The following is a 27,895-nucleotide window of genomic DNA, read 5'->3' on the forward strand; positions in this document are numbered from 1 at the left end:
GATAAGATAGAAAGATCTCCTTTATTAATGAACCCAACAATATTTCTTCAGATACAGGAATTGTGAACTCAAAATACTTGGAAGAAAAACAAGTTAATATTGCATTATTACCATAAGAAATACTGCAACTCATAACCGGTAAACATATTGCAAAGCAAAACAGCTTGAAAAAGGGGAGCAGGGAGGGGAGAAGAAAAGAAAGAAAAATTAATCAAAACGGAATTAAAGGATGTTTTCATTTTTTTTTTTAATTAAGTCCTTGCAAGCACAGCTCGATGCCACAGATCACTTTCCAAACTTGTGTAGAAAACATAACCCGATTGGATTTACTTCCTTAAGAGCCCAGAGAGGTGCAATGTTAAAAAGCTACGATTATCAGGTAGCAAGTGCTCCAGCCTTCTACCGCAGTTGTCTGATTTCACCTTGCCTCAGGCTTTAACGGGACGCAAAGGTCTTCCCCCTGGCAAGAATTCAGAGTGCGGAGGTGAGGATGGTTCTAGCATATCTTTAACCATGTAACCATACCTTATGATTTTTGGATTTCCAAGACTTACTCATGTCCCATTCCTTTTACCCAGCAACACTCATACAAAAAATCCTAATCTTACATTTCAGACTTAAGTACACATAATTGATTTTTTTCCCACTAACATCAGATTTCTAGTTTATTTCCCTTCCTTTCCCAAGTGATTACTTTCCCAGGAAATTTCAGCCAGTCTAATCATATATATATTCTCTTCTATTGAAACTCTCCAACCTCAGAAGCACAGCCTTCCTCATGCTAAATCAGTCTACTCTATCACGCTGAACAAGTGAAGAGCCTCTGCAAGATTCCCACTTATTTCCTGGAACTACGCTACTGCAGCTATTACTCTTGCCCTGCCCTGCCAATGCCTAATGATTCCGTGGCCAATATTTCTTAGTGAAGCTTATACCTTCATCAACCCTTCTTCAATGACAATCAAGACAGGAATAGGAATGGTTTGAGGGGATTAATCAAAAACATATTCCCAAAGGACATTAGTAGCTCAGGCCCACTAAGAATTGTGGCAATCTAGTACATTTCATTTTCACCTTCCTTTCAAAGTCAATACAGTTACTTTGACCCCTTTCACCTTCATTACACCCCAGTCTTGCTTTACATCTGTCCAATAGGCCACTATAAATAGAATACATATCAAGATATTTTGAGCTAAATTTCTTTATGTGGTGTAGCAAAAATTATGTATACCGCACTTCTATAAAAGTCCTCATATTTCTAGTTTTCACATATAGTCTGCATATGAATTCACATACTTTTGTGAACTAATACATTCAATAAAAATACTTTTGCTGTTTTTCTAATCTTCAATAAAAATAGCAACTGAAGAAACCTCAGGTCCTTAACACTTTTTATTTTAAAGCGGAAAATGAACAATTATCTATACTCATGAACACCCACACACCTTCATATCTTTTGTACTCTGGTTTTCTTATTAAGATTAACATAGGAAATTATTCCAAGGCAACATTTCAAAGTTGAAGTGAAGAAGAAAAGGACCATGGTGGCAGTATAAACAACAACTAGTTGGGTTTACAAACATCTTACTACAAAGGAAGAGTTCATGCTTACAACACAAGCATGAAGGGAACTCAGGGAAATCAAAAGATATTCTCTCAAACTTTATTTTTATTTGGTTAATAAGACTCAGCATTCAGTCTCAGCAACAAACAATCTTAGGGATTTATGTGAAATAAATGCCATGAAGTTAAAAGCCCTGAAATATGATACAAAGGAGATAGAAAAGCTAGAAACATACACATTATGTATTAATTCAGACTTTAGCCTGCAGATATTTCTGATTCAAGGACACAGATACTAACCCAGCAAGAGTACGCAATGGAGGCTGAGTTGTACTTCATAAAGAGCTTGCTAAAGTAGTTGCATTCTAGATGACCAATCATGACTTAACTTGTTACATTTACCATCTTTCTCTTGGAAAGTGAGCTGTGTGATCTCTTTTGGCATCTGGTTACTTGTTTATGAATATATCTTCTGTTCTATCTCAGATCAGTTCAGTTCAGCCCTGGGTGATGTTAGTCAATTATTTTACTTTGATCATCTATCTATATATTACTTACCCTACTGGGTTAGCAGGAAGTTTAATCAAATAATTTCATTAACTGAGCCACAAATAAAGCTACTAACTTGTGTTTGAGGGAGGGAGGGAGGGAGAGAGAGAGAATCTGATGCACAGATGTAGATGAAATCTGAGCAATAATAATAAAAATAATACAAATGTTAAGACTATGTTCTTCACATTTAGTCTACTTTTTTAGCAGATCAACCTTACATGTGCATCATCCTGTTTTAAATACTAAAACGTGATTATGGGTTCTTGTGTTCTTCTCCAGGAATGCATTGTATCAAATGGTGAACAGGATAGATTATGTATTGCTAAGGAAATTAAGTGCACTTTCCTGCAGATTATGGGGGATTTTTAAAAATGGTTTTAAATGTTCTTTACTGTTTTTAATTTTTAATGATTTTTGTTGTTATGTTTTTGGTTTTGTTTTATTTTGTGTTTTTAACTTTGTACGCTGCTCAGAGTCATGTATGTGAGATGGGCAGTTATACAAATTTACCAAATAAATAAATAAAATAGAAGAAAGAAACTGCCCCTTTAATACTCACGTGATTGTTTTCATTTCCTTCTTTTCTGCATCTGGCCGGGCACGATTCAGCACTTTGAGGAAATCTGATGTTTTTGCCCTCATGCGCGTGTGAATGTAAGCCTGCATTAAAGAAGAAGAAGAAAAAACATATCTAAGGGCACTACATAGTACTTGAAATTCAAGCTCTCTCTAGTTAATCAACAATTATAACTGACCCAGAAGATCTGCATTAAATGGCTTGCTGAGTTTCTGCATTCAAGACAACTAGAATGATGGAAAGGGAAGCATCTGTTCTCAAGAGAAATCACTTACTGAGGGGAAAATAGCTTGTTTCTTTCTCAGGAGTATGAAAGGGGTAAGGGGATAGAATTAGATGGAAGCCATAATCTACTATTGTCTCTCAACAACAACAAACCAAACAGCACACTATGTCATTTTTTAATACAATGAGCCAATACTTGCTATCTTGGTTGGAAAAAAACTGTGAAATCCTAGGATAAGCAGCTTTCTTAAGGGAGTAAGTTGAGCCTAGTCTTCCAATGAATAAGATGTTCAGATGTAAGATTGTGATCACACTGTAGGTCACATTACTGCAGGGTTACAGAGAGTTTTAAATGTTTTGCAAACTTTTTATCAGCATTTCCTTTTCCCAAACTATGTTAGGCATCTGCATCCCTGGGAATCTAGATACCAATCATATACCTTGGAGCATTTGATGTGATAGTGCAGGTAATCCCGGAACGTGTGGATCAAATTTATGGTGTTATCCCTTGCGGCAGCATTGGTATGGCGGGGAAATAGCACTGCAAAGAGAAGACAACAAGAAATACTCATTCCTTAGCAATCATTTCAAAGCTACATTGGACAATTGCCAAACTGACCTATTTTATTCTAATGAGAAACTTTTCTATTTCAATGAAAAATACTTTCAGTTTGACAATAAACTGTATTGGAAACAGAGAAAAAAAATACATACCTTAGAGTACCAAATTCATGTAAAGTGCTGGATAACCAGTATTAACGTGTACTTTTAATGCCTAAATAATTTTTTATCTATTTCAGCAAAGCCAGAATCTCTAAGCTTACTTCTAACTGCTGGATACTGTTGCACTAATGTTATCTCAGAAGAATGTCTATATAAAGGAACTCATTTCAGCAGTACACTATATATGTACATGCAAAAGAACACCAAATAAGTACTGCAGAACTACTGGCAAAGGTTTTTAATATAAAAGATTGTTTTTAGCAAAGAGAGAAGTTTCCAGTAGTTGAGAAATAGAAGAAACAGAAGAAAATATAGAGAACAATACATTTACTTAAAGATGACTATAGAGAGATCTGTGCTTCACTAAAGCTTGATGCTCAGCACAGCCAAGCACCAAAGTTTAATATTAATGCTTCCTGAGGAAACTTTGTGCAAGTGGACTTGCAAGTAATCTTCTGACTGCATGGCAAGATTCCCCCTATCCACTGCAGCCGATCCATGGACACTCAAAATATATTTTCAAAATGTATGGAATCTACCAAGATAGCTTTTGAAACAACCTCCCATGCAGTTAATAGAATTGGCTTTTAACAAAAGAAATACGTTGTTACACTGCACCTTAATCCTGTATAAAAATATTAAGAAAATGTTCTTTTTAAAATGTTCAGTGAATGTGCAAGGTAAGGAGAGAGAGTGAGAAAGAGCATATTGGTATCACACACACCCCTCGCTACCTGCCTCTTTTTCAGTGCAAACTTCTGTGCAGAGAACCGTTCTCCACATGTACAGGCCCCCTCTGTATTTTACAACTGTAAAATTCTGACAAATCAGGGGTTTACATTGTCCAGAAAGCCTTAAAAGGACAGTGAATGGCTTTCCACAGCACAGATGTGGAAACACAAGATGGATAAGAAAGATGTGGAAAAAGAGAAGGGAAGTTAGCATGCTCATTTTCCCTCTGCCCATCCCATGAATTATACAGCTGGAAGGGGCCACCTAGGCCAAGTCCAGCTCTTTGCTTAGTGCAGGTATCCAAATTAAAATACCTATAACCATTGTCTATTTACCCTTGCTTGAAGACATCCTATGGTGGGAAGCTCCCCACCTCACTATAGAATTGTTCCACTATACCAGTGTTGTCCAAACTTGGCCACTTTAAGATGAGTGGACTTCAACTCCCAGAATTCCCCAGCCAGTATGGCTGGCTGGGGAATTCTGGGAGTTGAAGTCCACTCATCTTAAAGTGGCCAAGTTTGGACAACACTGCACTATACAAAGGCTCTCAGCATAGCTTTCCAGTAACTAATTTTTCAACTTTCTGCCTGTCCAGACAACAGAGAAGACTTGGCTTTCTTTTCTGTGACATCCCTTCAACTACTTCAAAAGGCTGTCTTATATTCCTCCCCAATTATTCACTGAATGCTTTTAATAAATGCTGAATATGGCATCTGTGTGTTAGACAATATTTTGAAACTGAACATTTTGTGCAGTGATGATACACTAAAAACAGCAAAAGAACAAAGGGATTGCTATACACAAATCAAAGGCTTTTCAGTGGAAAGAAATTCTGTCACTCCTGCTCCCTCGGAAATATTATAGCTAACTATTACTGCTGCATTCTGTGATGCTATGCGGCATTTGAGCTGTCAAATACGACACAGCCTGTACTCCATGCTCCAAAGTTCAAATGCTCCATGCCTCCAAAGTTCTAACCAGTGACCTACACTGCTTTGCAAATCAGCTACAACTCTACAAAATCCTAAAACCTAAAAATGTGGTATTTTAACAATATAACTATAATCTGTAAAACGACAGCACAATGAGACTGAGGGGGAAAAAATCAATAAAATTATCCCCATACCAGCTTTTGCCTTATTTCCATTGTGGCAACATAAAACTAGCTACTGAGCAGATGATGGAAGATTTCAACTCTTCTAAAAGGAACTTCACAAGGTACTTGTCCAATTTTCCAACATGATTGCATAACAGAGGTAAAATTAAATTGATCTGAATGTCCTATAAAATTTACAGTGTAGTAGTATGTGGCTGAGTGTTTCTATCTCATGAGCACCACATAGGTAGGTACGCACAATTAGTGGAATTTTAGTGTACCTACCTTAAAGCAATCTAGAAGGCAGGATGCTATATCCAGCCCTAATGAATCCTTAGCTTGGGAAAAGTAAGGGTATGCCAATAGTTCGCTGGCTCCCACATACCCTTAGCAACCCAAATTCTTCTATTCTGGGACAACCTATTTATTTCAGCCTGAAGTTACATATCATTCATTCTTAGGATAAGCATTTGCTTAGCCTGATTGTTAGCCTGATTAACAACATTAAAAATGGTACCGAAAGCCTGTGTGATGCAAGTTTCTGCTCTACCACCCATTTCCAATCTGAGAGGAAGTCATCAGCAAAAATTAAAGGTGGCAACCATATTGGAAAGAACTGAGTTTTCACCAATAATTAGCCATCAACCTCCAAGATTGTATCTGTATTTGGGGAATTCCTGTCCCCAACGTAACCTGGGCATTTGCTGTCCTGTTAGGGGCAACAAGTATAACTCTCAAGAAAGCAAATGGAAGTAGATTGCTTTTTTCCAAGTATCCTGTCAATAACTGAAATGTGGCTCAGTGGTATTCTGGATGCAATTTCTGAGTCCATTTGCTTAAGTAGTGACCTCCAAGGTACAGCTATACACAAAGCATACTAAGAACTGCATATCACAGTGCTTTAAAAGAAATGTTTACTGCTGTGTTGCCTGGAAAATAGAGAAAGGGTAATTTCTTAGAAATAAAGGATTTAGAGAGAAAAACAGCTCTCACATATTTACCACTCAATCCTAGCCTGGCTGAGAACAGGTTTACTTACCAAATGTGATATATCCAATATTATCTCCGACAGCTGCATCTGTATCTTTCAGCTCCAAGGGGGGCTCCCTGTGACTAAAGAGCACTTGAGGGGCTGTGTGACTGGCACGACGGCCCTCCTTAAATTCCTAGGGTAGGAAAAGACATGAGGTCGTGGGATTGTTAAAAAAAACACACACACACACTGAAAATATGGAAGAGAAGTCTAATAAATGAAGGTTAAAAACTATACTGTTATTTATTAGTTAACACGTATATACTCGATAATTTGCTTGCCTAGATTACAGTGATCAAAGATTACAGTCTTCTAAACACAGAGGTAATAAAATCCAAAAGCTCAAGTGTAGTTTACAAGAAAGCCAACTCCTTCACACCCTTCCCAAATGGCTTTACCGAGGAGTGCACAAAATCATGTGCACTGTATCATCTGACTGTACTGAAGTGGTGATAGCTAAATTATGATGCTTTGTAAAATATACTGTATATCATCAGTGATTTAAAAGAATTTTTACTACTCTGTCCATTTTATTCAGATTTAAATGGTATTTCTGTCCTAATTTTTTCTGTTCATAATTTAAATTTCTTCCCCACTTTAAAGTTCTTACACTTGCAAAAAAAACCCCCCTCAATGTTCCTCTTCCTATATTTCTTTCATTTTCCACTAATGCTGCTTCCTATATCCCTTGCTCTAGCATCACAGTATTAACTTTTTGTTAATGCATAATTTCTAGAAAAACAGATGCTCATAGTTAAATCAATTTGGAATTACCAGCCTCTGGCTTGACATCTTTCTTCTCAGTCCAAAGTATGAAGGGGTTCTAACATACTCTGCATTTGCATTTATATATTATTTTCCATGGCTGAACATGAATGTGATGAAATGGTATTTGGCTGTTATATTAGAATAAGAGTAGAGAGCCCCTTCCTCTGGAACAGTTTACCTGCTGAACTGCAGGTGGCCCCCACCTTTATGGTCTTTGAGAAGGTGAAAATAGGGCTTTTCTGGAGGTCCTTTGGATATTAATTACACACAATGGTACCATTTTCTATAATTCTAGCTTCTCTAGTTACTATTTTAAGTAATCTCATTCTAATTTTTGCGTTTTGCTTTTATTACGTAAATTCTATAAACAGCTGAGATTCTAGCTGGTTTCAGGTGGTCAGATAAATTTCATAAATAAATTTCATAAATATATAATTCAACCCACTGGAATGGAAACACTTCAGGAAGCCCAATGAAAGAGTTTCCAGTAACTGACATTGGGAGAGTGGGAAAGACAATTGTGCCTCAACAGAGCAGCTTAAATTTTCTTCCTCATCTTCCACTTTGCATCCTGCTGGAAATGCTGCCTGCCAGGTGGCTGTTGAGACCAAAACAGATAATCTCTCAAATGAGCCTTTGCTTTTCTGTTCAAACTCCCTCTTCCCTTTAGCCTTCCTATAGACAACAAGACAGATGGTAGGTATCCTTTAATAAGTATTAAAAACAAGTAAATTTCGAGAGGCACCAGCAATGTAGTTAGTGGAGAAGAACTTCACTTTAAAGGCAATAGGATATTTCTAAGATAGATATGCCAGTCATAATCCACTAGACCTCTACAGAACATAAACAGACATACCTGCATAAACACCTTTCCAATCACAACATCATCATCATCCTTAAATACCGTACTGAAAACCACTGTGACACGATCTTTCTTTGATTCCACGTACCTAGAGAGAGATTTAAAAAGCCAAATGCTTAAGAATGTCATATTTTCAATACTAAGAGCCTACAGATGTATAGGATGAAAGAGAGAGAGAGAGAGAGAGAGAGAGAGAGAGAGAGAGAGACTGATTGATTCACCAATAGTTTAATAGTCCTAGTGAAACATTCCAGATCTCCAATGTGAGTATACACAACAGACTGAGAACCAGATCAGTGCCACTTTGCAATCCTTACATCCTTTTGGAGTTGGCATATGCATTTTTGGAATTTTGAGAAAGTGGTACACCACAAAACAGAAGGGTCTTTCAAAATATGGTTGCCAACTTGAACATGGCCAGTCACAAAACACCCAATTCAGTGAAAAGCTAGTTGCTCAGAAAAAACTAAACAGAGATAGATCTTCCTCCCAACTCTTGCCTTCTCTGATCCTCAACACAAGACAAAATCAACTACTTGTCATTCATTACTCTTTCAAGAACTGCCCCTCCCCCATATCTTCTCTTCCCCCCTTTCCTCCTAAAGCATCTCATTGCTCTCCATAGTCATCCTCAATACACTCTGGTCTCCCACTTCTTCCTCCTTCATGTTGGTTGCTGCAACTCTGATTCTGCCATTTCCTCCTCCAACTTCATGAGATCACCCCCTACAATCCATCGTAGGTTTCTCCAATATGATCTCCTTCATATTCAAGCAAAAGTTACAAAGGTTAGAGCTTTCCTTTTACTCTAGGCAGCCAATATTTCAAAGCAAAGCTCACTAGACTTTTTGAGTTTCTGTACATCCTCACACAGCAGTTGGGGGTGAGGCTGAGGAACAAAAGTGGGCTGGATTATTTTATTTTTAACATGGTATGCCTATTTTAGGATTTGCACTTCGGCAATTCTCTACTTCAACAGCAAGAAAATTTCAGTTTTCAGCATCAGGGTTAGAGGAGACTCTGAGACTCTGCAAAAGTGGGATTCAGGGGCCACAGGCTGCCACTCCTACTCCAGTATAAGGGGACAGTGCTTCATGATTTTAAACCAAGTGAAGTTCTTTAAAAAATAATATATTAGGAGGGCCTTTTGAATGCAGAGTGTATATATCTGCAGACTCAACAGAGTTCCTGTTCACCATGTTGTGTATAGTACTTTACATATAATGCTATATATGGGAAACTTATGTATGTTGATTTGTACTGCACATTTCAAACAAGCATTAGCTTTAAGCAGCTGCCAAAACTTATCTAAAGAAAGATTTGCCATTGCCTATCTAAAAGAGCTTTTGGATGCCAAACAATAATGGATAGATGAACACGGAATATGTTGAACATCTTGAAAACTGAGGCCCTGGAAGCTGATCAAGTCATGGGATAAGAAAAGGACAATACTTCTTACATTGTCTCATCATCTCGGTAATGGATGACTGCTCTTTTCTCCCCATCTTTGCCTTCCTCTTGGAACTTGAAATATTTCTCAAACACCGAGGCAAAGCAGTTACGTTTCAGCATGCCTGCTTGGTGGACAATGGAGTCTTTGGCAGCCGGAAGGTTTTCCAAATCATACAACAAAGAGACATTGTAACCTAGAACAGGTAAATAATAATAATATTTGCAAATTTCCTTTCACTCTAATTCTTTCTGGAGAAAGCAATATAATACTGGTCAGTCATTCACAAGTCATTTCTCTCCAATTCTGTAGCAATAAGATATTCAAATAAAATATTTGCAATATTAAACATGCTTTTCTTCCTTCTATCAGGCAACTGTTTCTCCTCCTTTTCCCAACTCTAAGAGAAAGCAATTCTGAGTGGGAAGTAGTACTGTTGAAGGTAACCATGGTTTTCCAGAGCTCCTGAATGCCTGTCACTCTCTTTACACAGTACAAAGAATTCCTAACTAGATAAGCATGGCCTTGCTTGGGGGTGGAACCAGAATCATAGCTTATGCTGCAGAGAAATACAGCTCTTATGTTCTCAGCCCTCCATGTGGAACGCTGAAGAGAGGCGGTATTTTTTTTAAATAGCACTGTAACAAGGAGATCCCAACTGTGAGCTGGCTTGAAAACATGGAGAGCAATTTCTCTCTTTGAAAGGCAGAGAATGATTACAATTGAACAGCAGACTGAATAAGAATCAAGACAAAATTATGGTGAGGCTTACCAGACTCTGGAGTTACCAAGTAGTTTCCATACACTCTCTTTAATAACTAGGAGACAAGAAAATTGCTGTGAGCTTTGACATATCTTCTCATTTGGTCCTTCAGAATTTCTCATCCTTAAAATCTCTAAATCTTCTAATCACTTCTAGGTGTCAAATCATTTTTTTAAATGCCCCAGTTATTATTTCTAACTATCTCAAAATAAAAATTCAGGCAGCAGTTATTAAAGAATGGAGGGAGAGCTAATGCACAATGAAACCAAACAGCCTAATTCACCACTGTTATACTGTTCATTTAGATGATGTTCAGCTCAAGATATGACAGATATGTAAACTTCACAATTTGTTGCCTTTAGTGGGGCCATATTGTCTATACTTTCTTTTCCAAAAAATCAACCTACCACTGCAGGAATGTGGGAAGTAAATTGGTGAGCAGTATTCAACTGAATCTACGAATGAACTACTTGTGATACAATTTGCATAGTCTCTGCCATAATGCCTCTATCTGCATTTTCTCCAAGGAGGAAATGAATATAGTATGTCCTTCAAATATTAGTATTTCCCACACACAGTCTTGAGAATCTGAAATTAGGCCACGCCTTTCAAGTTAACAGAATTGCAATTTATATATTAAGGATAATTACCTCATACAAAGAATTCTACAATGTTTTAGCTAAATACACCCATGTTTGCTATCCTGAAGTTACTTGCCGGTTAGTGCATTTTTGTACTATGAATTTTATATATACAACAACTTTATAATTTATCATAATGCTTTCATCTGGAAAGAAGAGCAAAAGGGAGAGCCAAAGATCTTTCCAGTATTTGTGGATTAAGCACTAGAGCCAACCATAACCTGAGCTGAAAGAGATCTATTTCTACTTTCTTCTCAGAAACAAATCCACTGCCTTTCTCAGACAAAACAGGCACCAGGGTTTCAGAATATGTATAGTGGCTGGCATGACCCTTAGCTCCTGGGCTTTCATACCCTTCGGTTCTTCTTAGATGACCCTCTAAACGATTCAAGCAATGTTATAAGCTGTTTTTTGCATAAGCCAACACCAATTGCAGCATGAATGCTACAATTATGAAACATCTGAAAACCATTTCAGGAACTGAGTCACACTTTCTGCTGAGACATTCAACCACAAGGCACAGAAAGGACTATTTTTTCTACCATAAATGGTTCTCTTCAAGATACTTTCAATATAACACAAATTTATCAGTTCATTCTTCAGGAGCAGACTAAGCTAGACTTTAACCTATAGTATGAGTCTCTCTGCTCTAAAAACTTCACTAGAAGTTTCCAGGTTTAACACAATACATTCTATATCGTTTAATGGTAGTGCCCTAGTCAACATGAGAAGGACTGGGGTCCTTCTCTCTGTTTAGTTTCTACTTTGCTGTCAGGACCAAAGTTATTAGCTGAAACACAGGTAATGTTAGAAACTAGCATCAGTAGATAGCAATACCAAACTGAACCCGACTGATTCAAATGCTAAGCAAGATTCCCCTGGTTGATATTTAGATGGGGGGTGGGGGACAGTCTTAGGGCTACAGGCTAGACAGGGAAGTTGAAAAATACATCACAGGAGAAGGCAGAGCAAACCATTTCCATAACACTGCCAAGAACACTGCATGGATGCAATCATCAGGAGTTGTGTTTAACTTGAAGGTGTCTTTATCACTGTCTAATACTGGAAACAAAATTTAGTTTGTTCCTTGAGAATGTGTTGGTTCTATTACTTCTATAAATATGGACATATCACCAAATGCACTTTAGACTGATGCTCTCTACTATCAAATCATAAGTGAAAGCACAATTATAACACAATTAAGTCAAGGTGGTATTGTTAATAAAATTATCTCTAAAAGACTGAAAGAACATAGACATTTAAAACAGATGTGGGCAATTAAATCCCAAATATGCCTTTCTTTGAAAATAGCTCCACGGCTGCAAATATTCAGATATAAACTACCCCCAATACCTATTGTTCTACAGAAGGACGGCATGAAACAACTGGACTTTCAGCAAGTCAGGAAAAGGAGAATGTATAAGAAAGTACTTCAGAGATGTTGCGTCTAAACAATTTAGGATTTGATGGGTCAGAGCTGACATCCTAAATCACAGTCATAATATCAACTTCTGTTAAAGCACTGAATATTTTATGTTGCTGATTGTATACATGCAAACCATTCTATCCTCTGTTTGTGATGGAATGGAATTATGAAGGCCACACTCAGGGAGGCAAGCATCCTCTTTCGTCTCCAGAAGGGCAAGGAAGAGATGAGAGGATGAGGCTGGCACCTCCCTGAGGAATTCACTCTGTTTTCATAGCTACTGTGGGAACAGAGTTTCAGTCTGGGAAGATTCTTGATAGAGGTTGTAGCTAATAAACGTTGCTGAACAGAATTTGCATGGTCTCCTGGAGTTCCTCGGGCTAGGCCTGACAGTTTGTGGAAATCAGTAGTTTTAGAATATTCCTCTTGACTGGATGCATCTGTTTACTTAATTATTTAACTGTCTTGAAAATTCATATTATATGACCAAAACCCCCCAAAAGCCGTGAGGAGGAAACAATGAAGTTTGTGCACATTCTTAAACACAGTAATAACAAAATGCATTTTAATAGAAAGAACAGACTGATGACATCAAGATTAGCCTACAAAGAACTAATTGATGCATATGGGGAAGCTTTCCTATAAAACACACACAATATATCCAATCTCACCTCATCAGCGCCATGTTCCTGGAGCTCTTTGTAGAATTTCAGAGAAATACTGACCATGACCTTTGTTTTATCACCATTTGGATTGGAAATATGATACAGGACTCCATCAAAGTCTAGGAAGAAAGCATTTGAAAATTCGAAGTGCTTGCATATTTACAACTTAGGTACATATTGGAGGATGAAGCTGTTTAAACAAGGTACAGAGCATTTGTACACATTGTGAACTTATTACCACTACAAAGTCTATAAATGGCAATAAAAAACCCATTTCATGCAACTATCTGTAAAGAGTTAATCAAGTTCAACCTGAAATATAAGAAGGATGGACAAATCAACCAAATATGGTTTCTCCCAGTTTTTATTACTCCATCTTACATTTGTTCTGTTCTGTGCATCACTGGGAGTTTTCTGAAGTCCCATGAAATTCTTAGTTATACATAATATAAGTAAAAATACAACTTTTTTTGCATTTCTCTTTAGATAAATGCTTCTCTGTACAAATCTGCATTTTGGATGTATTTTGGATGGAAAACTACAAAATAAAGTTCAGAGTATGAATACTAAAGGGCAGCTGCATTTCAATCTCTATGTTAGTTCAAGAAACTTGAATTAGGTAAGGCTGCATGAAAGATAACCAAGCACCTTTATCTTTCATACCTAAGATTAGTGCAAAATGATCACTTTCACCAAACTTGTGTCTTTCAACTATTCTGAACTACAATTCATGTCATCGCAAGCAATGGCTGAGCATGGTGGACCATGTATTCCAATATATCTAGAGGCCCCAGATTGGAGAAGGCTGAACATCTGGTTCTAAGAATTTTTATTAGAGCTACAAACTCACAAACCTGAGAAAAGGAACACATTTCAAAAGCACAGAAGCTATTATCTGATGCTTGGAGAAATTAACAGAAAATCTTTACAACGGCCTGCTCCTATGAGGTGCTACATTGGGGCAATCAGCCCAAGCATTCACTGTTAAGACTCCAGAGCTACAGAAAAAGCAGAATGAATACACATAGACAAGAAAATAGTAATATTTGTAGTAAAACTGCAATAAAATGAAAGATGTCGTCCTTATTAAGATCACCAAGTAAAAATAGGAATCAAAGCCTAAAGTATCTTTCACAATGGGTCCCTGGATAAATTATGATATATTAACAGGGTATTATTGCCTTATAGATTTCAAGGAACATCCCACAGCAGAGCCAAGTAGACCATAAAACCAGTGATTGAATTCACACATTATGCTAAGCAATAACGAGAACTGTTTGGTCTTGGATTATCACAATCAGTGAGCTGAGCAATTATGATTTGTAAACCATGGTTTGTGATTTAACAGTATGTGAACCAATCTACCGCTTGTTCAACAAACCATAATGAAAACAAACTACATCTTACAACAATATGCAAAACCAATCTGTGAAAGGATCTGACTGGTTGCAGCCACTAATATATCAGCAGCAACAGATCAGGTACTGAAAATTCATCTTTAGATATTTTAGTTCCACTTCTTGTTTCACAAATAAGTTTTAAAAAATCAAAAAGTGAACCTTACCTGCGAATGTTACTTCTACTGCCTCTGGCTTGTTTCTGGGGGAGGAAGAGGAAAATAAAAGATGAATTATTATAACAAATTTAAAGGAGCTAGAGCACACTTCATCAGAAAAGGCTGAATTTTAGGTTTTCCTCTACTCTATATCCTTTCAAATATAGCTATAACTATTATGCATTTGTCATGTTCTAGCTTTTAATTAATCCCCCTCCCTTGCCTCTACAGTGAAATAAACAGAAATATACACTTAATTCTGGAAAACACATTTTCATAGACTGAAATAAATAGAACTCAAATACCCATTTCCTCTCTAGTACAGCTTAATGATAGACATTTCTGATATTTTTTTGGCTGCATTAAACAGGCATACAGAGTTGTAAAACAGCTCTGGAAGACCAGATTTCCACATACCATATTAAGGAATTTGAATATTGCTTCATTGACTCTGATAAGTTACTGTTTGATTATCTACTTATTGAAAAGCAATATACAAGCAATATAAATGAATGAATCAATTATTTTATTCTAAAAGCCTACTCTTAAGTTGCTCAAATACTAATCTTATAACGTGCACCTCTTCAAAAGAAACACTGGCTTAATTCAAATACTTGTTACTGTAGTCAATTGTTGGGGACTTCGAAGACAAGGACTTTATGATGCACCTGTACCCCATCATAAATGTGATTGTAATACAAGCAAAACAGTTGAGATTTAACTTAAGGAAAGTGTGATTAAAGCTTAAATTGGAGGAAACTACCTTCATGCTAGAGTACTGACTCTCTTCCCACTGTCCTACCACCTCAGCAGGATTGCTGAATCCAGCTTTTGTATAAACTGAAAAAAATCTCTATCCAATTACAGGGACCTACTCCCCATGTAGATAACACAGCCAGCCACACTAGGCTGCAATACATCTAGTAAGTCCATCCCCCAAATCTTACCCTTTCCCCTTTTATTCCAGTTAGACCACACACAAAGTGCACTACTTTGACAACCCTGGGCCTTTCCTCTTTGAAAAAGTGCAAGGTAGCTGAAGGCAGGTTTCAGGAAGCTATACAGTGCAGACATTTCAGCTGAGAATGAAGTGGTAGCTCCTGTTTCCTCTGCTCTAATTGAGGCTAGCAATGTCTATTTGACCAGAGGAAAGAAGGCTAGAGAGGGCAGGGTTTCTTCTTCCAGATGCCCAACACTGACATCTTTTGCCCACAACAGAATAGAGGAGAAGTGAATCTGGTCAGATTGTCAGAATCCAACAATTAGACACAGGACCCAGGAAAAAAGATCACTGTAGCTAAAGTCAAACATGGCTTCTAAACTACATCTTTTGTTTCAATATTGTAGCACACGTGTCTGAACAGGTCACTGAGAATATTAATTTCAAACTTACTTGTTTCTACTACTACTTTTATTAAATCAAAATGTAACTGTATAGGAAAAAATGAGTATGTTTTCAATCCAAATTTTTTTTTTTTGTCCTTTTCTCTTGGTTTTGACAATTACTTCTTCATTCTTGTCCACAAAAGAACAATGTAAAATCTCAGTGCTCTTAGGTAATTTAACATGTTTTACAAACCTCAACACATTTATTAGAGTGAAGGATCTGGGCACCAAAAAATTAACTCAGTTTTTTGGCGATAATATAGACAACTGAAAGCAACACAATTTGATTGATTTGATTTGATTGATTCAATTTATATAGCTGCCCATCTCACATTTGTGACTCTGGATAGCTTACAATTAAAACATAAATAATACCAAAAAAAAAGAAAAGAAAACAGCCATACAAACAATACAAACATTAAAAACATTTAAAAGCCGTACAATAGAATCACTGGGAAAGCACAGCCATTCAAAAATGATACAGCCATTTTATGGGCTCCACACCACTCTCTGATCCCCAGGCCAGATGGCAAAGCCAGATCTTCAGGCCCTTCTGGAAGGTGATCAAGGTTGGGGGCAGCTGGACCCGGGAGGGGGATGTTCCACAGGGTGGGTACAGTGGCAGAAGAGACCCTTCTCTTGGAACCTGCCAGATGACACTCTCTAGTGGACAGAACCTGCAACAAGCCTCTTCTGCTGGACCTGATGGGGTGGGCAGATGTCACTGGGGAGAGGCGATCCCTCCTGGCCCCATGCCATGTAGGGCTTTATAGGTTATCACCAGCACCTTGAACTGGACCCAGAAGCAAATTGGTATTCAATGCAGCTCGTGGAGCAGAGATGTAACATGCACAGATCTCGATGCGCACATAACTGCCTGCACCACTGTATTTTGCACCAACTGAAGCTACTCTTCAAGGGCAGCCCCATATAAAGCCCATTACAGTAATCCATATAGGAGATGACCAGAGCATGAGGGACTGAGCCTCCTGATCCAGGAATTGGCACAACTGGCACACAACTCGAAGATGTGCAGAGGCCCTCCTAGCCATGACTGCCACCTGCTCTTCAACCTCCAGATTGTGTGCCGGGGGTCTGTCTGGGGAAGTGCAACCCCATCAAGAACCAAAGATGGTAAATTCCTAGATCCCTGTGGCCCCAAAACCAAAAGCCACTCAGTCTTGCCAGGCTTGAGACCCATCTAAACCCCTATAGCCTCCAGACATTGAGACAGGATGTTGGCAGCATTGCTTACTTCACCAGGGGTTGAGATATATAGCTGGGTATCATCAGCGTACTGATGATACCTCACCCCATGGCTACAGATGACCTCACCCAGCAGCTTTATGTAATGTTAAATAGAAGCAGAGAGAGTACTGAGTCCTATGGCACCCCACAATTAAGGGCCAAGGGTGGGACCTCTCGCCCCAAATCAGGACTGACTGAAACCGGCCACTGAGGAAGGAAGAGAACCAGCTCAATACTGTGCCATCCACTCCCAACCCCCGTAGCCGGTCCAGAAGGATACTATGGTCGATGGCATTGAAGGCTGCTGAGAGGTCAAGAAAAACAAGGATGGGCACATTACCTCTATCCCCCTCTCACGAGACATCATAAAAATGTGCGACCAATGCTGTCTCAGTCCATACCCAGCTTGAAACCCAGCTTAAAGGGGTCCAGATAATCCACTTCATCTAGGACCCTCTGAAGCTGTTGCGCAACCACCTTCTCAACAATCTTCCCACATTTGCACAAATATACACATATACACTTTTTCAGCATTTAGAGAATAAAAAGAGGTAAAGAGAAGAACAATGGAAAATAGAAATAACAGAAATAGAAATAACTGAAATAGAAATAAGGAATGAATTCTGGAAAGTAGCAATACTCTTTTCCTAACTAATTATAGAAGATCCATTTTAAATTTCCTTGCTTTAGCATATAAGAATATACTGTCTATATAGTGGGTGCTTGTAATTCAGAATTATATAAAATGAATATAAAGAGGCAAAGAATTCTCTTGGTGATACCCCTTTCTGCCTATATCTATAGGTTCTCCAGGCACTTTCTTCAACGAAAATACAGTACCAAATATATAAATGCCTGACTTCTAATATTATGAAATAGGGAGAAAACGGTTTCCTTACTCAGTTTGTCATACCATGCACAGAATGTAATCTCTTGTAACCACTTCCTATTACAATTTCTCACAGATCTTATTTGCTGTTCCTGTTTGAAAGTTCCCTGAAATTTGCAGAAGGGCTGTATCATTCCTGATCTATCACCAGTTAATGTAACAATTTATCTTAAGTAACAAAACACCTTGCTACAGGACTATGTACTAATGCACACAGTTAAGACTAGGGAAAAGAAAGAAGCAAAAGTTTATTCCTTCCTGGCCTCATTCAGCACTCCCATATAAAAGTCTCTAGAGTGTAAAAGAAGGGAGAGTAAACAATATCAACCTATAGTCCATATTGGTCTAATGATCACCAGATGCAGACTTCTTATCTAGAGCAGATGTTCCACTATGAAAAACAGTAATTAATGTATCAAGTCTAAACCTTTGTCCCATTTACAGTGGATAAAGTGGTACATAAAATATTAAACTAAGATGTAGGATGTTTTCTCAATTTTTCTTCTGATAATGTACCTCATGTTCAGTGTGGTTCTCATATTTTCCGCATATTATGCTAGACTTTAATGGGGTCTTCTGCCAGGCTATGAAAATGTGTTGATCATGCCCAAAGGGATTCTATGATGTATTTATTGCATTCTCTGGCATATTCCTATCATATTCGTTATACATCCATACTTCTACCAAGACAAAACTATAATATAATTTATTATATTATAATAATTATAATTTTGTATAATATAATTTTTATAATTATTTTAATTTTGTATAATATAATTTTTATAATTATTTTAATTTTGTCTAGAAAGGATTCAAATGGCTAATTATATATGCATAAAGCCTTCTTTTCCATTGAAGATTCCACTTTTTCTAGAATCACGACAAGTTATATACAGCATTTCTTGTCCCCAAAGGAAGGCAACATCTGGGATTTCATTTTCAATCTCATATTTGCAATCATATAAGCTAAATCCCAAACACTGGATTTTATGTCTCAAAACCAACCCTACCCTTGCACAGTGCAATGATAAAAGACCCATTGCTTTAGGTGCCATTATAAAAGACTATCACTTTTATAAAGCAAATCTTGAATACTTAACTGCATTTTAATGAGCTATTGCCAGCTAAAAGCTTCATAAAGCCTAGATCATTTATTTTCACAACAGCAAAGCATTATACAGTTAGAATATTGTTTTATATTATCAACTCTTGGTAGCTACTGAAAAAGAAATTATGATGATCACTATTTTCATTTGCACTATATCTTTTGGGACTCTATGGCAGCAAGAAGATACTAATAACCAAAATGCAGCTTCCAGTATTTGATGCCGCTATTGGACAACTGGATACACCTAACATTTCCAAGATGATTCATTATAAATATATCCCTCGGGCAAAAAGCTGGTAATATGTATCAAAAAATCATTTGTTCCTTACATGTATACCCTGCAAAAAAAGAATGCTGGACCACCTGTGAATGAAAGACATGCGGCCCAAAGACATGAGTTTAGTAATATTAGTTATTTAGTCATATTCATAAGGATATACCATCAGCGTTCCACACAACATGCCATGCATATTTTTCTGCACTGAAATGCAGGAATGCATTGATAATACACTGAACCTATTTCCTATTTCCAATAGGTGTCTTCCCAATTCACTTGCCTCCAAGTAACCAAATGATCTTACAAGGCTGCATTCATTCTAAAACTTATAAACAAACTATTATTTTCTTCTACTGATTAGTGAGAACATATCTTATTTTTTCATGAGCTTCCTACAGTGCAAACCACCTGAAATATTAAGAAACATGAATGGTTTATTTTTGCTGCTCTCTGCTCTAAGGAACAAACTAATACAGTACATAAACCAAAAATACTACTCAGCAGTCAGTTGCCTTCCTATTTCTCACTCTAAATGCAAGAGAGAGGTGTTTTGACAAGCTCATCTGAACTTGGAGGAAAAAACTAGCAGACTTTTTTTTTTTTTGGCCAAAGGTGACTCTCTGTTTTCCTCATTAACATTAATAAGCATTGAATCCAGGCTTTTCAAATGCTCCCTGAATCCAAATGGAAGGACATCTACCCTAATGCTAGAGATGAGAAAGGGCTCTGCCTCGTTTACTTTTTTCCTGCTGCCCTCTTTCTCTCTCCAATCAACCAAAGTTATGTACTATTTTTATATGAAATTACTCTACTTTTGAATCAGATTGCCCACTTACCCCCAAAACCAATGACCAGAGAGACTGGCAACTAGTATGGATTTAAGTGAGCACATATTTAAAACTGTCATCAAATCCTCACTGAACATATTCTTAGTTTTCACTGATACAAGACAAATGCCACAAACAGTAAGTTACAGAATGCAAAAGATATTATTGTGTATCTTATATAGAATTTGCCTCTTATCTATAAAATCAGAACAAAGTGGGGTCCAATGCACATTTGAGGCACGCATGGACAATGCAGCCGAATTAAGGAGATTGCTTCATTCACAATTAATGTCTGGTCCAAATAATAAAGCAAAGGGAGGACTCCAGTGTGCACAAAACAAGGGGCACACTGGGTTTTGGAATACATGGTACTAGCAAGCTCACATGCTACAATCCTAAGCAAAATTACTTGGGAAATAAGCTTTTGCCCAGAATGACAAACATACTACTCTTGAGAAACAATTACAAATCTGTACAATCAAATACAAGAAATAATCTATCAGATAACAAAGAAGCAATCAATATGAGATAGGGCTAGCCCATCTGCCTTGAATATTATATTTTTGAGGGGAAGGATAAGTCAACACATTCTTTTGATAAACAAAGGCTATTGTTAATTCAGCTACCACTGTGCCATCTCTTCTTCAGAATGTCTGCTTCAGTACAGTGCTTCTAGTATATTTATGTATTCTTTATACAGCAATGCTGATGTCTCAGATTAAAGGATTGATTGAAGCATTGCATTAAAGTGTTCACATGACAAGAAGAGCCAGTACAGTGGTACCTCGGGATACGAACTTAATCCGTTCCGTGACTCTGGTTGCAACTCGAGTTGGTCTCAAGTCGAGGTAAAGTTTCCCATAAGGTTCAATGTAAATCTGGTTAATCCGTTCCGCCCTCCGAATTTGGTCGCAACCCGAGGCAAATTTCCCCATAGGGTTCAATGTAAATCCGGTTAATCCGTTCCACCCTCCGCCCGAATTTGGTCGCAACCCGAGGCAATTTTCTCTTCAGAGCCTTACTCCTGCCAAGCCTGCTCTGCATTTTCTTTGGAGCCATGCTAACACACACACCAAAAACCTTCGCAAAACACCACAAAACACACCACAAACCTCACCGAACGTCTCCTTGCTACCGTGACCTCACCCACAGGAAGCCGCGACCACGTGGCAGCAGGGAAAATGGCCGCGGATCCGGTTCGTAAGTCGAGGCGAGTTTGTAACCCGAGGTAAATTTTTCCTGCCGAAGCTGGTCGTAACCCGAAATGTTCGTTAGTAGAGGCGTTCATAACCCGAGGTACCACTGTACTTGCATTTTCAAGTTACAGTACACTTCAGCATCAATCACCTGATCTGAAGTGCCTAGCAAGGACTGCAGCACATATTCCATTTCTTTCTTTTTATAAATTTATTTATTATTCAGAAAGTGAATACAAATAGTCACACAAAAAGGAGAAAAAGAAAATATGTTATTAATATACAAGAAAAAGAAAAAAGTTCAATAAAAACATTATTAAGAAACTACTTGGTTACAAATTATACTCTTTCCTCCCATCGTACCCCAACTAATAATTGCAGTCAATATATTTATAAGCACTAGGAACTGCTTCTGATTTCTATTTCAGTCCTTTTCTCTATTTTTCCCTAGAAATTGTACTTTAGGAATCTAAGTTTGCCATGTTGTATAATACCCATGATATACTTCTAACTACATATTGAAATGTCTCAGAAAAGAAATTACATATCCAGAATGACAGCATAAGCAATCACTTTACTGAAATTCTTATAAACTGTAAAATTTCCTGAGAAAAGAGAAAGTGAGGAAACCAGCTACTATGAAGAAGTTACAGTATTAAAAACTTCCATCTGGCCATTTTTAGGAGACTTTTTAGGATGGCATGCAGATTAACCAATCAGAACTGTCCACAGATATTCAACTGCAATCATTTGTTGCTGAGTGATTATGTGCCATCAAGTCAGTGTCAACTCTTACCAACCACACAGATAGATGTTCTCCATAATGATCCGTCCCTAATCTGGTAGGCCTGGAAAATGTAAGAAACCTTTTACTTGTTGATATTTTCAGATTACCAGATTTTGTTCTAAATTGGTTATTGTAAATTATTTATAATTAGGCCTAAATTAAATCTGATATTATAAGGCTTAAAGGATCATGTGAAGTAAAAAAAATCTGAAAAGGCATGCCAAGGACAGCTGTACAGATTACCATGAAATCTTAAGTGCTACACTTCTGCACTAAAGTTCAAAATATTTCATTGTGTGTCACTTTCTCATGTTAATCATAATGTGGGAAAGAGCAACACGTGCCCTTTATAATTACACTAAAATTAAAGTGAAAACTGCTAAATAAAGCAGCAGGGTATGACTTAGCCCAGCATAAGTGGTGTAGGCATAATGCTCGCAGATTAATACACCCACCAACACTGATAACAGAGGATGCTTAGCATTCTGGGCTGCTCTAAAGCTCTGTCTAATTTCTAAGAGAAGCTATTACTTAATGTTCTTGAACACTGATAAAGTCATGCAAGTGTTTATGCAAAAATGCAAACAAAGGGAGCTTGATCTAAAAAAATGAATGCCAGATATATTTCCTAGAACTACTTTGCCCTTTGTTCTCTATTATATAAACATAACAGTCCAGTTCAAATTCAGTAGGCATATGGAATCAAATCAAGAACACACATCTTAATTCAGCAAGCATTTCACTAGATAATAGTGGAATGTGGTGCATAAATGAATTCAGTTCTATGACCTGATCCAACAGTGAGCGTAACCCTTTGAAAAACAGCATTCTATAACATGCAATTCAGAAGAGACAAGGAAAAGTCTCCTTGCTCCTCCATCAAACAAAGGTGAGGAAGGGCTCCAAATTTTTAATAAGAAATGTCATGTAATCTATTGAATCACAGCTGTCACATATTAGTCTGACATTATTACTGGGCTTTATCTAAAACCACAACTAAGAAACCAGCAGCCCCCAAATGAAAGTCAAGTTTTATAATCATAAGACTCAAGTGCATTATAGCCTGCCTATTTAGCATAGTTACTTGTTTCATATTTGCAACTGCAAAGATCATCTTATTATCTTAAGGAGACTCAAACCAGTACAATATATTATTTTCAAATTTAACATGCATATTTTTAAAAGAATAGCACCCTGAATATTGGGAAATCTGGTTATTTCGCCAATTAATATAGGAAGCAAAGCTCTCTGTACACACCCATTAGGTGTATTTTAAGGGATGACTCAGCTTGAAACAAATAGCTTAGCATTCATTTCAATTCTTTGTCTTGACTCTGAGCTTGTCAGGACATGGCTTCTGTCCTTAAAAATGCAGAAGTTATAACTTCCTTTCTGTTTATATACCAGTAGTACCAACACTAGTTCTCAAGAGAGCTTTTTATATTAACTGACAGATACGTTATTCAACTGGATGTTACTAAAACTTGCTTAATATATTAACATTTTAGTGGGCATGACAATTACAGAGCAGACATTTTTGCAAATATGAATGCCACTATGTACATGGACCAGGCAGACAGATGCTAGATGAATATAAATTAAAATCACCACACAGTGTAAAAGCTCAGTATACAAGTTTGGGAAAGTTAACCTCAACAAACACAGAGATTAATAAAATAGAGGAGATGCTTTGAATTAACCAGAGTAAAGGCAGAGTAAGACAATAAACACACACAACTGCATGTAATAAAGAAGGGTAACCATAAGCTCTATAGGATCTCCATTATCCTTCTGGCAAGCATGAGCTTAGTGCATAAAAGACAGCACATTCATTTCTTTTCTGCAGTCTTCAGAAGCATCCATTGCAAGCAGCATAGTAATTTGCACACATATTTACTTAAAGCAATATCAATGCAAAAAATGCATCCCTATAAATATGAAACTCCCAAAGATGTGACTCTCCAGAGTCTCACGTTATTTGGGACTGGTGCTAAGAACATGTGAACATTCAGGACCACTAGATATGGCTACAGCTACTGTCTGCCAACATAGTTCAAGTACTTACAGGACTGCATATTCTCCTACAGTCCAGCGACAGTATCAGGTCATAAACATGGCACCTCTTGTGAATCCCACAATAGATGCATTGCACCTGAACAGCTGTAACTGCCTTCCCCACGGCTAAGCCCAAATTATGGAACAAACTTAAGATGACAAAAGTTTATTACAGGGACCAAAATATATCCAGGTATTTTAATGTTTTTGTGGTTTTATGTTAAGTATTCACTGTCTTAATTTTTTAGTGGTTTATATATTTTATTTTTAATGACTGCCCAGAGCTGTTAAAGGAGTAGGTGGCACATGCATTTTCTAAATGAATAAAAAAGTGATATCTGTTGCTCTCCAGATTTCACCACACAACATTATCATGGGATATACTGCTGTATTGCACAGAAAGGCCTACTCAAGTATGACAATGAAGTTAAAAGGGCTGCAAACTCAGCTGTATCTACTGCATTAGAGAAATGGCTCTTTTCCATTTAAACTAAGTTCCTGACAGTACTGATTGATTTAATAGCTTTAGTTAATCAGGCAATATTTTATGCATAGTTAGTAGATATAATATTTTACCAAAGTTAAATTTATAAAAAAGTCATCACAGACACACTTCTACTAGATACCGGAATATAACATAATGAGGAGCAGCAATATTTAGAAGAAACAGTGACTTAAACTGTCTAAAATCAATTTTAAGTACTATGGGAGGGGTGTGTGGTAGACTACATCCTAATTTCCAGCAAACCAATTAGCCACTGGGAATTGGGGGGATTTTTAAAGAAAATTGAAACATGCAGATCTTTACTGTATTTATTTTATCTTGCAAGGCATTTCTTGACTATTAATTGCAACAAAACTCTTGGTAGATAGGCTGTGTCAACAGCTACATCAGACAAATGTTTTCAATGAGTTTATACACACAACGGCCAAGAGACCAGAATATCAAACCCACACAAGGAATAGTGAAAGAGAAACCACACCCAAGATACATTCAGTAGGCAGGCAATTTGGGAATTCAAATAGTTTTGCATTTTTCGAAGTATGAACGTCTGGATTTTCTTAGATGCCTCACTCTCCTCTGAGAAAATGCTAAAGATGCTTGACTTTCCTACTGGGTCAGGACAGTTAGAGGTATATCTAAAACATATACTGTTTCAATAACGTAGGGAATACATCCAGATTCAAATGGTGTATTCAAATTATTCACCAGGGAAAGGACACTTCCTGATGAACAGAAAAGGAAGCCCATGATCAAAAGCCGAGGAACTGGCAACATGTGTGTGATCGCCCTACTGCCTATAGTTACCCTGACACAAGTATTCTCCCAAAAGACTTCCACCGGCTGAATCCTTTCGGGCCCGGGAAGAGAACTGAGAACATGCTGACAGTGGGAAGGGAGAAATGCCAGAAACCGCCTCCAAGCTGGGCCGATGGTTCAGCACCGAGTCACTTCTAAATGGCGAGGTTCTTTCCAGCGGAAGAGCAGCCGGCCTGGCTCCGCTACGCTCAACCGAGCCCAGAGTTCATGCCCCTCGCCTACTCGAGGGGGTGTTTCCCACCAAGAGTTCCGCCAGCGGGCAGTAAAAGTGGCAGCGGGAAAAGAACCGATGACAGCGTGGGAGGGCAGGGGTGGGGTAGGGTGGGAGCTAGGCCTAACATCCCAGTCCGGTCGCTCGGGAGCCCTGCCAGCCTGCCTTCCTTGGCAGGCAGGCAGCCGGCCGGTGGGGCCGAGCACCGAGCACCCGCTCCGTTTGCCGCCCGCCCGCTGCCACTCCCACTCTCCCAGCCTCTCACCCAGCGGCCGCGCCCTCGAACTTGAGCGCGAGCGTCTCCTCAATGATGCGGTTGTTGACCTCCAGCAGGATCATGGCGATGGCGACGGCGACGGTGAGGAGGGGTACGGAAGCCGGGCGGGGGAGGAGGAGGAGGAGGAGCGGGGGACAGGGGAGGGGAAAAAAAAAAATCCACCTAGCCGAGGAGCGCGCTGCACGGGGGACCCGCCCGATTCCAGTCGCTTCCGCCACTAGGGCCCCACCCACCTTCTCCGAGCCGGCACTGTGCGTCACTTCCGGGTAGGGGAAGGCGAGTGCGCGTTGTGCACATGCGCTCTTTCGCATTCTCCACCTGAGACTCGCCTAGGGAAGTGCTGGGAGCTTCTCCGCGGGCGCTGCTCTTTTCTGAGCTGGGCTGCGCGCGCAGATTACTTAATCGTGGGCCTGGAGTCGCTTAGGGAAGGAGTCCCATTGGGCCCTCTACCTGCTCTAACGTCGCGCGTGAGGTTGGATGATCCTCACTTTCAGTAGAAGAGAATACTGTATATGTAGCTCGGAGTTGAACTGTGCTCTCTGAGCACCAAGGAGTCCACAATCCTCACTTTCCACCAACATACGCGTGCCTTGGTTTTTTGACACTCCTCTGCACGCAGTCACACAGGCGATCTGGAACGTGCACACGTGATTTTTGTAATTGGCAGTTGGAGAGATTTCATATCTGCGAGAAAATTATTTTATTTCTGTACAGCAGAGCATTCCAGGTGTGCAGTTGAGGCGACTGCATACTGAATTTTCACCGACTCCGTTTCCCTCTCGTTATTTTTTTGTCTTTTATATTGTAAGAACCTTAGGTTAGTAATTGAACTTAGTAGAGCACAATTCCTGTTGATGGAGCAATACAAATAAAATAATGTAATGTATGGCTTTCTCACTAAATGGTTGCAACATTAAATAAGAGGAACATGCATTATTTTATTGTATTGTGCAATCATGATGAACTTTCTAGAACTGAACACCGAATATTGACAGACACACTGAAAAATTAAAAGATGCATGAGATGATGTGAGAAACAAAGAATAGTAGAAACCTTGCTGGTATTCTTTCCCATACAAGCTTTGGTAATTAGCTCTGTAGTATTCCCTCTAAAAAAAATGGTGTTTGTGAGTTTTTAAATGAAAAGAAATCAACTTTAGCAATAATGAAAGGATTTGTTTACTATTTTGTCAAAGACAAAACATTTTATTTAATGAATAAGAATAGAATATATACCAGGAAAAATGACAAAGCATACAGTAGTTAATTCAGATTTCTATACCTTTGAAAAAATTGTTCAGCAATCAGTATAAACATTATTTGGATCTCCTGTATGTTACACCATGGTGTATTTAACGTTGGGTTACTGAATACAGTAAACTACAGTTGGTCAATTTACACATTGTAAATCACATTGTCTCTTGAAGCATTGTAACATGGAACACTTCCTCTGAGTTTGTATTCCAGAGGGAGAGGGGAACTGAGGATTTGGAAGATGTGAGTAGAAGGTTGAGTCCAAGGGAAGCTCAGAATTGTATCCCAAGGAAAACCTATCTGTCAGAGACACAGTTTATATGCAGGGAAAGCAGAGGTTGGCAGCCTATAGATACATTGTAAAACATAAATCTTGCTGTGCAAACTAAGAAAATGCTCTAATGAAGTTAAGCTGAATTGTAATA

General features: G+C 38.2%; 1 protein-coding gene across 1 annotated transcript; it reads right to left on the reverse strand.

The window, feature by feature from the left end:
- Window positions 1–2: 2 nt before the first annotated feature.
- ARPC2 (actin related protein 2/3 complex subunit 2) lies at window positions 3–26,438 on the reverse strand. The gene is made up of 10 exons (XM_088146383.1): window positions 26,205–26,438; window positions 14,644–14,678; window positions 13,086–13,198; window positions 10,357–10,402; window positions 9,594–9,780; window positions 8,129–8,222; window positions 6,511–6,637; window positions 3,358–3,458; window positions 2,675–2,775; window positions 3–460 (listed from the first exon to the last, which is right to left on the reverse strand). The coding sequence occupies exons 1-10, from the start codon at window positions 26,276–26,278 to the stop codon at window positions 436–438; spliced, it is 903 nt and encodes a 300-aa protein (XP_088002509.1). The 5' UTR covers window positions 26,279–26,438; the 3' UTR covers window positions 3–435.
- Between the last annotated feature and the right edge of the window lie 1,457 nt (window positions 26,439–27,895).

The sequence above is a fragment of the Python bivittatus genome, unplaced genomic scaffold (assembly GCF_059951505.1).
Source record: "Python bivittatus isolate LINGU-HERP-01145 unplaced genomic scaffold, Pbiv_v1 ctg000480_np1212, whole genome shotgun sequence".
Lineage (NCBI taxonomy): Eukaryota > Metazoa > Chordata > Lepidosauria > Squamata > Pythonidae > Python > Python bivittatus.

What these genes read in the sequence shown, in the direction of transcription:
- ARPC2 (XM_088146383.1), bottom strand. Translation starts at nt 26,278, where the DNA reads ATGATCCTGCTGGAGGTCAACAACCGCATCATTGAGGAGACGCTCGCG. An exon ending in AGGAACATGGCGCTGATGAG is followed by an intron (nt 10,403 to 13,085) that starts GTGAGATTGGAT and finishes CTTGTCTCCTAG; the next exon opens with TTATTAAAGAGAGTGTATGG. An exon ending in CTTGGTAACTCCAGAGTCTG is followed by an intron (nt 9,781 to 10,356) that starts GTAAGCCTCACC and finishes TACCTGTTCTAG; the next exon opens with GTTACAATGTCTCTTTGTTG.